Below are 13,918 nucleotides of genomic sequence, written 5' to 3' on the forward strand. Positions count from 1 at the left end.
TAACACATTGTTCTTGGACAGTTAATGGCATTAAATTTTGAGTCCAAGAAAACCTTTGGTCAGCAGATTTGATAAAAGTTTGTAATAGTAGAACTTTGTCTTCCTGGGTTGATTTTTGCATAAATTTGGAAAAAAAAAAAAAAAAAGGTTCTAAAGCATAGAATGTAGAGTGGCTTTAAGCACAATATTTATTCACTCGGGATAATGTAGATAGTGTTTGGGGTTTTTTTTCTTTCATCATCATCATTTTGCACTCTGTTGATCTTTCTGAACTCAAGAATAAATACAGTTTTTGTTAATATATTCATTAAAAGAAAAGTGAAATTTATCCTCATTCCTAGGTAAAATTTTCATGAGCTTTCCTCTTTTTGGTCTTTTTAACCAGTACTTAGGTATTTCCTCTTTTATGGTGAATGAAGTTGTGGTGGTAAGCAATATATATGGCTTGTCTAAAGGAAGAAAATAGCATAGGGGAGAGCAGGTTGTCAATTTGCCACTTGTTGGCAGCTCCACATTAGCATTTTGCTTGGCTATTTGTGCATAGGAGATGCAAAGTAACTTTATCTGAAAAATGGAAAAAATGATACCTTGCCAAAACAATTTTGAAGAAGCAGAGCCAGAATTTAAATTATTTGGGCACTTTGTATGGATATATCTGGTTAATTATTAATTCATAGTTTAATTGACTAGAGCTTCCAATCAAAGTGAGGTTACATCTTTACTATTTTTGTAGATATAGGTCTCAGTCTTATCCTTCAGTCTGAAGAACTGCTGAAGATGGAGTATTATTGCAGGATAAATTGAAATGTTTTCAAATGCAGCAAATGAATATAAACCTTTTTCATACAGGACTGCTCTAAGTCCTGCCTTGAGTTTCTTCATGAATTTTTCTCTTATGATCTTTCTTTTTGTATGCTTTGCACAATAATCTAGTGTACAGATCACTGTATTATAAAGACAATAAATAAAGGTAAGACAATTTGGGCCTAACTGTGGTATAAGTAATTCAAATAATAATGCCTCAATAGGCTTGAATTTCTTCCTATGTTATCCCTGCAGGACCCCTGCTTTGGAATGGGAAAAATTGTGTAACACAGGAGGTGTGTGATTCCCTTGCACAGCTTTTGTAGTTCCTGTCCACAGAAACACTTAAAAATTATTCTTTGAAAAATAGGAAATTTCCTAAACTTTTAAAATCAGTAGATATAGCATGGTTACTAGCCCCATTCCATTATATTTAGTATTTCTTGAAAAATATTTGTTATAATTTGAAAATTCAGTGTCTGAATCCAATTCCATCTTGATATTTTGTAGTAACTACAGTGTTAGTTCTAATAGACTATGTCAAATATTTTCATCATCATCATCATGGCTAGGCTTCGCGAACAAAGATTTGAGAGGGGCTCTACCCACGCTTGCTACAAGCGCGCTGATGGCTAAAAAGGCCAATGCGAGATAGAAAAGTCCGGTTGCAGAACGTACAGCAGAAAGACTCCCCAGGTGATATCGACAAGACGCGATTCTTTCTGCATTGTCTTTTCTCCTCGAGAGTGATCCTGCGTGTATTCTCAAAAGCAGCAGCAGCGTTATAGATGGTGTGTCTCCAGGCCTCCCGATTGGAGGCCAGGGTAGACCAATGGTTGTGGTCAATATTGCCAAGGCTGAGGGACTGTTTCAGGCAGTCCTTGTATCTCCTCTTCGGGCCTCCTCTCTTGCGGGTCAAATATTTTAATAGTGACATGAAAATACAGTTCACTAAGATACTGTGATAAACAAAGTTGTTTTGGAAAAGTCATGTCCAAGGTTTGCATGTACTTCTTAGAGCTCTGCAAAAACCCTAAGAAGATAAAAATCAAAGGCAGACTCTGAAGAGTTTTCATTTGTCTGTTTGATGACTCTCTAGCCTTGAGAAAATATTGAAGTTGATTGTTATGGTTGGAAAAATACACTTTTTGTGGAAAACAAAGTGAATTAATGGTTTTCTGTTAAAGCTACCCTTTGAGAGCTCTGAAAACCATCTTCAGAGATCCCTGAAAATTCTGGAGGGACATCTCTGCTTTTAGGACTATTTTGCTTGTAAACTTATATAACATTCTTCTCTCTATCCAGGCACTTACAGTAGTGCTAGCTGTTCCTCTAAGCTGTCATTTTAATTTCTGACCACAAAGGGCAGCTTTAATAGCCTCTTCAGCTATATGATACCTGAACTTATTATAATGGCTCAGAAAAACAATCACATTTCAAACATAATTGTAGCTCTTAGTCATCTCCTGATATAGTGTCATTTAAACCTCAATTTTCAAAATCTATGCAAAGTTTTATAAGACTATATTTGGATATTGTGTTTTCATGCTGATAGGGTGCTTATGGTGAGTGTGAGGTTCCGATTGCAGGCAACTAGATTTAGGTGTGAAAATGCAGTGTACCCATGGGCACAAACTGTCTGTCTTCAGCTATAATGAAGATCTAGTCTACACAGATAACGGAGTTTGGAAGGCAATTTTTGTCACCCCCTACAGGCCTCTGGTACTGATCATCTTAGCAAACCCTTCAGACTCTGTTGACTGTATGGACTGGATGTTTAACTCATATGCAGACATGCACAGTTATGAATAGAAATGTAGGTGTCTACAGGAAAGAAATATTACCCATAGAGAGTGGTTTTTGTAGTGAGGAGTTGTGGTGAGGCTGTACATTTGTGATGGCAATTCTTCAACTTCTTAATTGACTGCGGATATGATCGAAGAGGAGGGAAGCAGCTGTGTTTAAATAGGATTGCAGAAATATGTTTTTTCTTGTTTATTTCAAAGCAGAACACGGTAAATATAAACAAATTGATATGCTTATCCACTCTGGAAGAGATACAGTTAAGAGATATATTGTTTTTTGTAATTTTTTTAGTTCCTGGTTCTTATATCAATTTTTAATAAACAGATGAAAAGACTAGATTATAAAAAATACAGTATGTAAAATTAAACCGGCCATTTCGGCCACCTCTCAACCTCTTCCAAATCCCCAGCCAATTTATGGGGAAGGCAGAGTAAGAAACAATGAAGGACTTGATTATGTTGAGCCAACAGTTCTCAACAGTAACTAAAACAGTGGTAGGTTATTAACACTTTTTTCCCCCACGAATTTACAGCACTATACAGGTTGGTACGATAAAAATTAACTTCATCCCAGCCAAATCCAGCATACAGAAAGTGCTATAGAGTTGATAAGTATTGTTATTTCCCTTTTTCTTAACTGTTTGTCACAACACATGGTTGAAACACTGTGAAAAACGTCTTTATGTGCTGTCTGATACTGTGCATGATTTCACAGCATAGAAGAGACATGAGGGTTGAAATTCTCATAAATATTAATCAGGGATTAATGAACAGTGGGAGGCTTCTACCTATCAATCTATGTGAGAGGAAACTTTGAATTAAATATTCCATCAGCTATCTATAAAACATTCAGGAAAAGTGAAGGTACCCTCAGCTATCATTTGTTGTTTTGCAACAGCCTAATCACAAAAAGCAGGCTAGCTGGACATGGGTGACAGACAAAATTTCATCACATGATTATGCATGGCTGTATATTTTTAATCCTTTTAGATAACCAAGAGCTTTAGAAAGTTACAATATTATGGTAACTTAAAGTTGGATTCAGCTGTCTATAGAATACAGAATAGTAGTGCACACATCTTTACTCAGATTTAATATTTTTTATTTACTTTGAATGGAAAAAGAAGTCTTAGGATAGTGAAAGCTCAGCACATGCATTTACTGATTTTGTTTACACAAAACTCCTACTAGTACCAATGTTGTGAAATGTTCCTATTTAGCTGGGTCTATAGACACCACTGGGGAACATTTTCTTACCCTTTTTTATTACATACAGATTTTTTGCATCCCACAAACTACTAACCTGGGCAATGCAAAACCGTCACCTTAGTGACTTGCAGTACTGTTTTCTGACTGATTTGCAAAGTTTTCCTTTTTTTGTTTTAACAGTTACTTTTGCCTCTTCATCAGGAAGATGAAGGCCAATCTGGCAATGGTAGTTAATAATCTGACACTGGTATTCTGAGAAGGTTCTTAATAGTACCCAGAATGAAGTACAGACAGATTCACCTGTCTGGTGGTTAGAAGGCAGCAATTGGGTTTTCGGACACTGGGCTAAAATTTATTTGCGACTGATCACTGCTGTGTGTAAACAAGTAACTGTTTTAAAGCAGGTCTCCGTGATCTATCACTGTTCCTCCAGCTTGTCCACTAGGATCTTCTACATTTAGATTAATAAGCCTTAAAAGAATGACCATCCCAACCTTAGAACATCTTTCATCCCAAGTGAAATTATAGCTGTTACAGTTGTGTAGTTGTAACATTACAAGGAATTCACAAACTTCCTGAATTTAGAGATTGATATGTTGTCAAGGGGATGTTTGTTTTAAAATATGTGTGTGTGTGAAAGATCAGTATTTGTAAAATTATCAGTAAATTGTGAGAGATTTAAAATTAATTAAGATGAGAAAAAGTGTAAGATAAGTTTTAAAAACCAACTCTTTACAGTGTATGGAAAAGTGGTGTCACAACCTCAGGCCTGCAGAAAGACAAACTCCTCTGCATACTACTCATGTGTGTGTGCACGTGTGTATGAAATAAGGTATTGTGTCAAAACACAATTATTTCATTATATTTGAAACATGTGGCTGCTTAAAATCTCAGCAAATGAATGAGTAGTATAAGATTACTACTTTATATAGTATATATAGTAGTATAAGATTACTAACTATAAGATTTACACAGTAGTGTAAGATTACTACTGTAGTTATGCAATTTTCATTGTATAGGCAAAGCTAAAAAATTGGTCTTTCATATATTCACAAGCTATAAGAGATCATGAGAACATTTTGTCTGGCTTTTTTTCTATACTGTAGATTTTAAACATTTCAAATAGTCATCAAGAGGTCCAGATAATAAATCTGATACTTCTGAATCTATCTCTCCTTTGATAGTAGATATTAGCATAGTCTTTACCAAGAGATTGTCATCACAGAAAATTACTTGCCTTTCTGGTAGTTTGTTGCAATGGTTTATTGTTCTCATTTTTAGAAAAAATTGCATATTCCTATTTTAAATTTATCTAGTTTCATTCTGCAATCATTATTATGATGAATTCAGACTTTTGAATAAAATAATTGTCTCCATTCCTCAAATAATTGTCACATTTTTCCTTGCCCCTGATTTTTTAATATTCTTTTTTAAAAGGGCAGAAATTAAACTATATAAAGCATTCTTAGTCTTGTCTCCCTAATACAGAATACAGATATGAGTCTGTTACATTATTCTTACTCACCTCTCTCTGTATATACCTCCAAGGACTTTACAAGGGCTTCAGGGTCTTCAATTTTTTGACTCGTTAGGCTCAGATTTTATATTGGCCTGCATGTCTGCTATGATCCTTAAATCCTTTCATGGTTGCTACTTTTTAGGATATTATTCTATGTGCATGTCCTGCATTATTCACTCGTGTCAAGTTACTCAGCTTTACGCTTGGCTACCTTTGAATACATTTGCTTAAATGGGCAACTGACTATAATAATGATTTTTCTGTCATTATGTGCACCCTTAGCATCATGGACACGTATTTATTTGGAAATCATCGATGAAAATTTTGTGCAGTATCAGTGTTTGTACCAAGCAGAAGCAAAAGTGCCCTGCAAAATGATGGTTCTGCATTGGCAGCCACATTTTATTGCAAAGAAATTATTTTTCTTTCAGGTATTGGTTTTTATTCCAAGAAAGGTATGCCCTTATGATATTAAGTTACCTTCAGATGGTTTTCTAATAAAAAAATTAAATTAGGTTTGTCTCACAGACCTATGTTGACTGCATTATATTCATGATTTTCTGTAATTCATTCTCATATCATCTATTTTATTATTTTCCTTGGATATTCATCAAGCTACTCAGCATACCTGGGATACCTGACTTTGCCTTATGAGTATTTCAATAATCCTTTTTTTTAGACTTTGCAAATTTTCCTTATATTCTGACATTTATTAAAATGTTAACAGCTAGTCAGCTCTTTCAAAATTATTGGGAAGAAATTATCTAATCTGACAGACATATATTCCTATAAAAAACCTGTTTATAACCTTCCTCAGTTGCTAGTGGCTTGGAAAATACTTTCTCATCTTTAGGGAACAAATGTATATTTTCTAATTCTTTGTTTGTTTTTGTGTTTGGTTTTGTTTGTTTGTTTGTTTTTTAACTATACCAGACATGGAATTCTCAGCTTGCTTTATCAGTTTTCTTCACTTCCCCTTTTCCCTTCTATATCTTCCCTCCAAAACTTCATTACTTTTTCCATCCTAGAGCTTCTGCCTAGCAATTCTCAGAGACCATTAATCAGTCACACAAACCTCACAGGCACACAAACGGACCTCTCTTAATGTGTTCAGCTTCTCAAAACTCCAGCCACACAGCTCTCACTGAGGCAGGCAGACAAACGTATCAAACAAGCAGCTTGCCAAATCCTTTTACATCCAAGAAGACTGGCAGCCTTGAAATGATTTTTTTCCCCACTTCCTTTTTATCTGTATTGTTGAGCTGTTTGGGTATTTACGCTTCTGTCCAGCTTTACTGAATTTTAATTGGAGCACGGAAATGTTACAGGCAGTATGACAGCCAAGAAAGAATTGTTTAAACAGTAGTATTGAAAAAAATACTACTTTTCTAATAAGTTCTAAGTTGTTCCTTTTGGGCAGCCACACTTCTGGTTTTGGGAAGGGTAAGTCCTTTGCGAATGTTTACCAACTTCATGCTTTACCACTTCTCTCACAACTACGTCCAAAGTTCTGTCTGTTTTTAATATTCAAAAACTTGACAGGGTGATTTCCTATGCTCTTATTCAAAATTATATATTTTTGGTTTATGTACTCTCTTACATCTGTCTTCTTAGGATCTCAGTTGCAGTGGTAGCCTGTAGTGTGATAGACTAGAAACCATGTAGGGCCTTAGCTAACCTGCATTTTCTCCCAGACTTTGCCAGTGGATCATTATATAGCCTTAGGCCAGTCATTCAGCTTTCTTTACTTGCAGTAATATCTGTACAGGGCTTTGAAATCAGTAAGTAAAAACTGCTACTTAAATTCAATGTATTATTCTGCTCACATAGCTTATCTTCTAGTGCACTCCACTCCAAAAACATTACCTTCTAGGTTAACCTTACATCTGTGTCCAAAGTAGTGACTTTTTTAAGCTTGAACCAGAAAACAGTATAAAGCAAAAAGTGTTTTGCTTGTTAACGTTATAAGAAATTGGAGTTATATTTTTTCTGTGGTAGAGAAGTCGATACTTCAAAGAAGGAAGGGAGAGCATATATCACAAGCCCCTCTTTCCCATTCAGAAATAAGTAGAAAGCAACAAATAGCACGGATAACTGTAAATAACTGTAAGTGTACAAAGTTGAAAATAAAAAATGACAGAAAAAAAATATTAAACTGCTCTTTCAACTGCATAATTTAAAATACATTGTAAACAGACATTCAGGTATAACTGATTCTCAGAATATGTATGATTAGCTGCTGCAGCATATAAAATCAAGTTTTTTAATAGCTTCAGAACAAGGGGCAGTAGACGTCCTAAGTGCAATAGATACAGCATCAGGATAAGATAGTCTGAATCTTGAAACCAGTTTCAATTAAACTCAGTTACCAAAGCTAAAGCCACTGTTTACATGGCAGGAACTGTCTGCCCAAGATACTGGAAGCTTCTTAATTGTGACTTTTTGGAGTGCAAACTGAATGTTACCAAGAGATCGACAAAACTGCACAAGAAACTAGAATGCTTAGGGAAGTTTTGATTGAAATGCTTGAGACAAGATATGTTATCAGCTGATTTACTTGCTGATTAGATCTACAATAAGAATATGAATAATCATAGGGACCTGTAGTCCCATGTTGTGGACAAAAATCCTTTATTTTAAAATCTGCCTGTGCTAGTCAGAAAGTTTATACCCACATTCTTCTGTGACTCCCAAACTATTTCATTTACACCAATTAGGTTATTAAAAAAAACCCAAACCAAACATTTAAAGCATTTAAATGATTCCACAGTGACTAAATTCATCTTAACGGCATGCATTGTGGAATACTTATGCAAACCTCTTAACTGGCAGAGTTTAGGGGATTTGTGTGGCAGAAGATACCACCAGGTAGTGAGAAGCTGAAGAACGAATCAATGGCTGCATCCTCCTCTGTGGGGAAAGCTACATGTCAAGTGCGAGTCTTTGCACACCTTCAAGGGTATTGCCCTTAGGGAAGGTATACAAGACCTTTCTTACATTTCAGAGAACACACTCAGTTCCAGCAATCAAGGGGTTTATGCAATCAAAGTTGTCATAAGCTGCGCTTCAAAAACATATATGCTAGGAATAGCATTTAAGAAACAAATATCAGTAAATTATGTATTCCTCTTGAAATCAATAACATTTGAATGCAAAAATATCACATAAATTGATCATTAACACTGCTTAATCAAATAATAACAAGCAAGGGAAATTTCTTTTAATCAAATTGATTTTAATCCTTCATTTCAATCACGTTTTAAATCAGAAAGTAAGATTTGCTGATTTAGATAATTGATGCTAATCTTGTTTTGCATTTCTATTTTACTTCACAAAAAAGTGTAATTTTTATGAGCTGGAATAATCTTTGGAAAAAAAAAATTGGCAGGCAGCATAAAGATTTCTTTTTCTTACTTGTCCAGGTGGCATATGATAACTGAAAACAGTTCTTTTAGTTTCAGTTTGAAATATATTTTTTTAGATTCTTAAGCTTGTTTTACAATAGAAAATGATTTACAATTTGTTAGGTTTTTTTTTTGTTAAAGATGACTTGTGTTTTCTCTCAAATGGAATAGAAAATAGAGTGCAACTCAAAACATGCAGTGAAATTTTAAATCTTTTTCCTTAGTTACACAAAGGTACCATAAAATATGATAGACATATATATACAATAAAATGTTTAATACAGTTGCTGAAAAAAATAGGCCAAACTTTTAGAAGTATTTATATATTTAATCATGTAGATGATGTCTGATAGGATTTTCAAAATCACAGTATTGATTTTTTGTGTGCTTATGTATATTGGAAAATTTCACTTAGATGTAAGTTTGTGGTTTTGTGCTTGCATAAGCTAAGAACACCTCTGTGAGAACCCTTTCTTTCTCTTTTAAATAAGATTTCCTGCGTTTTCCCATTACTATAAATTGGTACACTGAAAGAGAAAAATAATGTTTTCAAACCCAAAGTCAGCTTGCCAAACTCAAACACAAAATATTTTCTCTGTGTTTGCTTCTGAAATTGAGATCAAAAGTAGAAAATGTCTATGCTGTGTACTTACATTACAATAGACAAAATAATGTTATAATAGCTGAAAATAAAGTTATTCAGTACTTGTCATCACAATGACCTAAAATTAGATATTTTCCCTTTTTTCCTATTGTGAACATCTGTGGATAGTTCACTGATTGTTGCTCTACAATGGAGGCTGTTATGTAAAAGATAATCAATAAACCAATTCTATCATCCTTTTGCAGCCACTGCTAGTGTGAAACATTTAACAGTTATTTAACATGGAGACATTTGAAATGTCAATTTTGTTTGCTATTTAACCTTTTCTCTTACAGGATGATTCTGTACATAACACAACACAACACAGCTCTGTTTCTTATAATTGAAAAATGTTTACTAATTAATAATGGAATCAGGAATCAATGAATTTATGGCTGCTCAAAAAGATTAAGGATATTAGGTTGCAAACAAAACTAAAAAACAACTTCTTCCTCATGACCCTAGTCTTTCTCTATGACAGAACAGCAGACCTCATGAATAGAAAAGTAACAGCAGTTGTTATCTTGATGCAACTTTCAAAAAGGCTCTCTTACCCTTTTTCTAACCAAGATGATTGAATTCAGATTACATATATTTATAAGTGGCTGAATAATCAGCAACAAAAATGATCTCACAATCAGCTCAACTTGTAGTCTCAGATAGTCTTATGTTAGAGGAACTGAAGGAACAATGTCCTGAAACCCTTTTTGCCTGTTACTTTGGTGGTTCACTGATTGGTAAATACACTGGGGTTGCAAGTATAGTGTGAAAATTTTGTGTTATTGTCAACTTAATTGTTGGAATATTCTGTCTGACATAGGGGTTTATATCAATAGGATGTGAAAGGTATTTTTAAATTGTGTATATAAGCATGCAGCTTCATTCTTAGATCAACGATTCAGGGGAAAATGTCAAGAAATGTGCCACAGGAAAATAGCTTTTTGGGAAAAGTGCTGTGAAAGCTACTTAGATAAGCAAAACTAATATACACGACTCCATAATATTTAGAATTATGGGGGTTTTGCATATATATATGTATATAATCAACTGTTTGTGCAGTCAGAACTTATACATTAACATTAAATAATAGTCATATAGTTTATGTTTAAAAGGTAATAAACAATCACTTCTAGGATTTCGAAGTTTAACCATATTCATGTTCAGTAGGAGTTTTTGATTTATGAAAAAGTATACAGGGTCATTTAAACTGTAAGAAATATGATACTTGGATAGTTAGGAGGCATAAACCTAAATCCTTCCATGCTGTTCATTTCTAATGAAGTAAAACAAGGAAGATTCAGATAATTATCTGAAAAACAATGAGGACTGGGTTAAGCTGATGTTCCCAAGAAAGTCAAAGAACTGTATGAAGCAAATTCAAATATTTTGGATGTACTATCTATTTGATACTCAATCTTTTTCTCCTTTCTGGCTTTTGTAAAAGTTAGAAGTGAATAGATATGCTAAGAGTAATATTTATCTTTTCCCCTATGTCAGTAGGAAAGAACTTTTCCATTTAATCAGATAAATGGTTTTTAGACATTTTATTTGATGCGCTCTAAATTACAAGAATGTTAAAAATTAAATATTATAAACTGCTTAATGTCTGAAACACCTGAAGCTGAGATTTATAACAATACACTACTGTGCATACTAACTCATCTCCTTTGCTTATAGTGGCCTTCTCCATTCGTATATTAATGCACACAGCAGGTCTGACTTTCTTTGGTTTTGTGCTTTTCCTTTCAGGTTTGGATATGTTCTTCATAAGGATGAGCCTGTGCTCCAGAAAATTGATCTAGAAACAATGTCGTACATCAGGACAATTAGTTTAAAGGATTATAACTGCATCCCTCAGTCACTGGCTTATACACATCTTGGAGGTTATCTTTTTATCTGCTGTAAGCCTGATACTACCGGGGCTGTCCTACCACAGCTCATAGTGGATAGTGTTACTGATTCCGTGATTGGTTACAATGGCGATGTGACAGGCACACCACATATCTCTCCAGACGGGCACTACCTTGTCAGCGTTGACGATGCAAAAGGTCTCATGAGGATCCAGTCCATAACGACGAGAGGAGAAATACAGGATGCATTTGACATTCACACTAATTTGCACATATCTGATGTAGCTTTTCAGCCATCGTTCACTGAAGCTCATCAATACAATGTCTACTGCAGCTCCAGCACGCAAACTGATGTTCTCTTCATGGAGCTCTCCTCTGGCAAGGTTAAGATGGTGAAGAGCCTGAAGGAGCCCATCAAGGCAAGCGAATGGCCTTGGAACAGTAAGAACCGTCTTATAAAAGACAGTGGCCTTTTTGGGCAGTATCTCATGACCCCTTCCAAGGAATCTCTGTTTATCCTGGATGGACGGCTCAATAAGTTAAATTGCGAAATCACTGAAGTTGAGAGAGGAAACACAGTAATTTGGGTTGGAGAAGCATAAGGTTCTATGTTAGATATTTACGGAATTAATACTTTTACAGTACATTGCGCTTAAATTACACCATTCTTCAAATTGACACCATTTTAATTTTAAATTGCAGGACCCTTTTATACCTATTATTTCTTTGATTTGAACACAATTTGAATCAACTTCCACATAAAAGTTACTAAAACAGTGACTATTTGATAATGGTAGTCCTTATCAATTATCAGCTTTGTTTTTGTGTTGTTTGACCAGAATTACTAAATACTGAAATCAGTGGTAAGTATAATAAATTATTTTAAAGGAAGCAGGGAAAAAAAATCCCAAAAAAGTTTCAGAAAATTTAATATGATACTTTGTGTTTGTAAATGGAAGACTTTATTATGATTCAAATTTTGTTTTGATTTGCTTCAGACACAAAATAAGAGCTGTTGTACAACCTTTGACTCCTTACTGAAATATTATGTCCTGTTTTGTCCAGTTCACTGTTAAATCTTTTTGTGCCTTGAAGCGAAAGTCTCACATGAAAGATAAACATAGAAATTATGAAATTTATTCCCACCGTGGCTACAGGATTGCCTGTCATTGGAAGGAAAGTTTTGGTATCAAATTTCTAGTCTCAAGTTGTGGAACATATGTGGGGAGAAAAAAAAAAAAAAGAGAGAAATTATATTTGCAGTGTTTTCCAGTCATTGCATTTTGGAGTTTATTTTTATGGTGAGTCCTAGTTGAGAGAGCTGCTTGCAGAAGCTTAACCTTTTTTTAGAAAAAAGTAGATATTAGGTTTTTCAGCTATCACAGGGTTGCATTAGCAAGGAGTTTCAGGTCTACTGAAGAGAAATATCTCACATCCTGTCAGAGTAAACCACATTCTAAAAACCTGGCATCACAAAGCTTCACTTATATCATTGAGGAAACTGTTAATTAAGACTAAAGAAAATGCATTTTAAGAAAATGAAAATGCAGAGAAGTGAAGCCTACTACAAGTCAATAACATTTTTCTTTATTCATTGTACCATTGATCCATATTTTTAAACCACTTAGTTAGCTCAACAGGTTTTCTATTCCATGCATCCAATTGGATTAGAGCAAAAAAACCCACAAACAACAAAAACTTTGTATCTTTTATAGTTTGTTTACTTAGAATTCTAATATTAACACTGGTTAAATATGTAAATGGGAAAAATAAGGTTCTCAGAAGTAGAGTAACAAATCAATAGGATCAGAAAGCCAGCAGGAAACAGCTATCCAGACTCAGAGCAATGACTTAGAAGTTTGGGAGTATTTTTATTTTTATTATGTTTTTGCTAAAGAATGCTTATAAGCTCTTAAACTGACCTCCATTTACTGAAGGCAATCAGAAAAAAAATCTTTTTTTAAACAAAATTTTACTCAGATTTAGATTGTGTAAAATTGCTTAGAAATCTGGGATTTTCTAGCATTGTAATCTTTGTGCATTTAGCATCCTGCCCTGTGTGGTACAGTAGATCTCTCTCTAGCTTGAGCAAACCGCCTGGTAGGTAGATTTAACCGAGATAAGAGTTTGCTTACATTTCTAGCTACTGAATCTGTTTTCCTTTTTAACAGCTCTCCTCCATTGTGAACAAACAAGAATCATGTAAACTGTCTGTTACTCACTTAATTGCAGTAGTCTGTCTCATGCATTTTTTTGTTCTGTAATTTATACCACGTGAATGTTCTGTATGTAGAAAATGCTTGACAAAAGGAGAATAAACCCCATAAATTTTAAACAGTACTGACTTTAGTGAATGGTCCAAATTGCTTCCACACTGAAGCAACAAATAACACAGACTTTATTTGAAAGTGCCTAATATTTTATATATATATATATATATATATATATATGTGTATATATGTATATATATATGTATAAAAGCAGATGTATATGCAGTGTGGAAAGAAAACTTTTTAGAAAAACTTAACTAACTGGAAAAATTTCCTTTGGCTGCTACAAAGAAAAGCTCATCTATTAACACAAGCTCATCTATTAGCATATCTATAGCACAAGTACAGGCTTGGAGCAGAAAGTATTGAGACTAGCCTTGGGAGAAAGACTTGGGTGTGTTTGTGGATGAAAAG

At 34.3% G+C, this 13,918-nt stretch overlaps 1 protein-coding gene across 1 annotated transcript in view; it reads left to right on the forward strand.

The window, feature by feature from the left end:
- The window catches only part of LOC114061644 (follistatin-related protein 5), a gene marked incomplete at its 5' end in the record, with an annotated part of 129,224 nt that extends 115,650 nt beyond the window's left edge, over nt 1-13,574 (forward strand). Inside the window, one exon of the mRNA XM_027892318.1 lies at nt 11,134-13,574. Within this exon, the coding sequence (XP_027748119.1) occupies nt 11,134-11,836 (703 nt within the window). The remainder of the gene's footprint in view (nt 1-11,133) is intronic.
- Nucleotides 13,575-13,918: the final 344 nt, after the last annotated feature.

This window comes from Empidonax traillii, unplaced genomic scaffold (genome assembly GCF_003031625.1).
Source record: "Empidonax traillii isolate 1590-97213 ecotype Southwest subspecies unplaced genomic scaffold, ASM303162v1 scaffold346:size580472, whole genome shotgun sequence".
Lineage (NCBI taxonomy): Eukaryota > Metazoa > Chordata > Aves > Passeriformes > Tyrannidae > Empidonax > Empidonax traillii.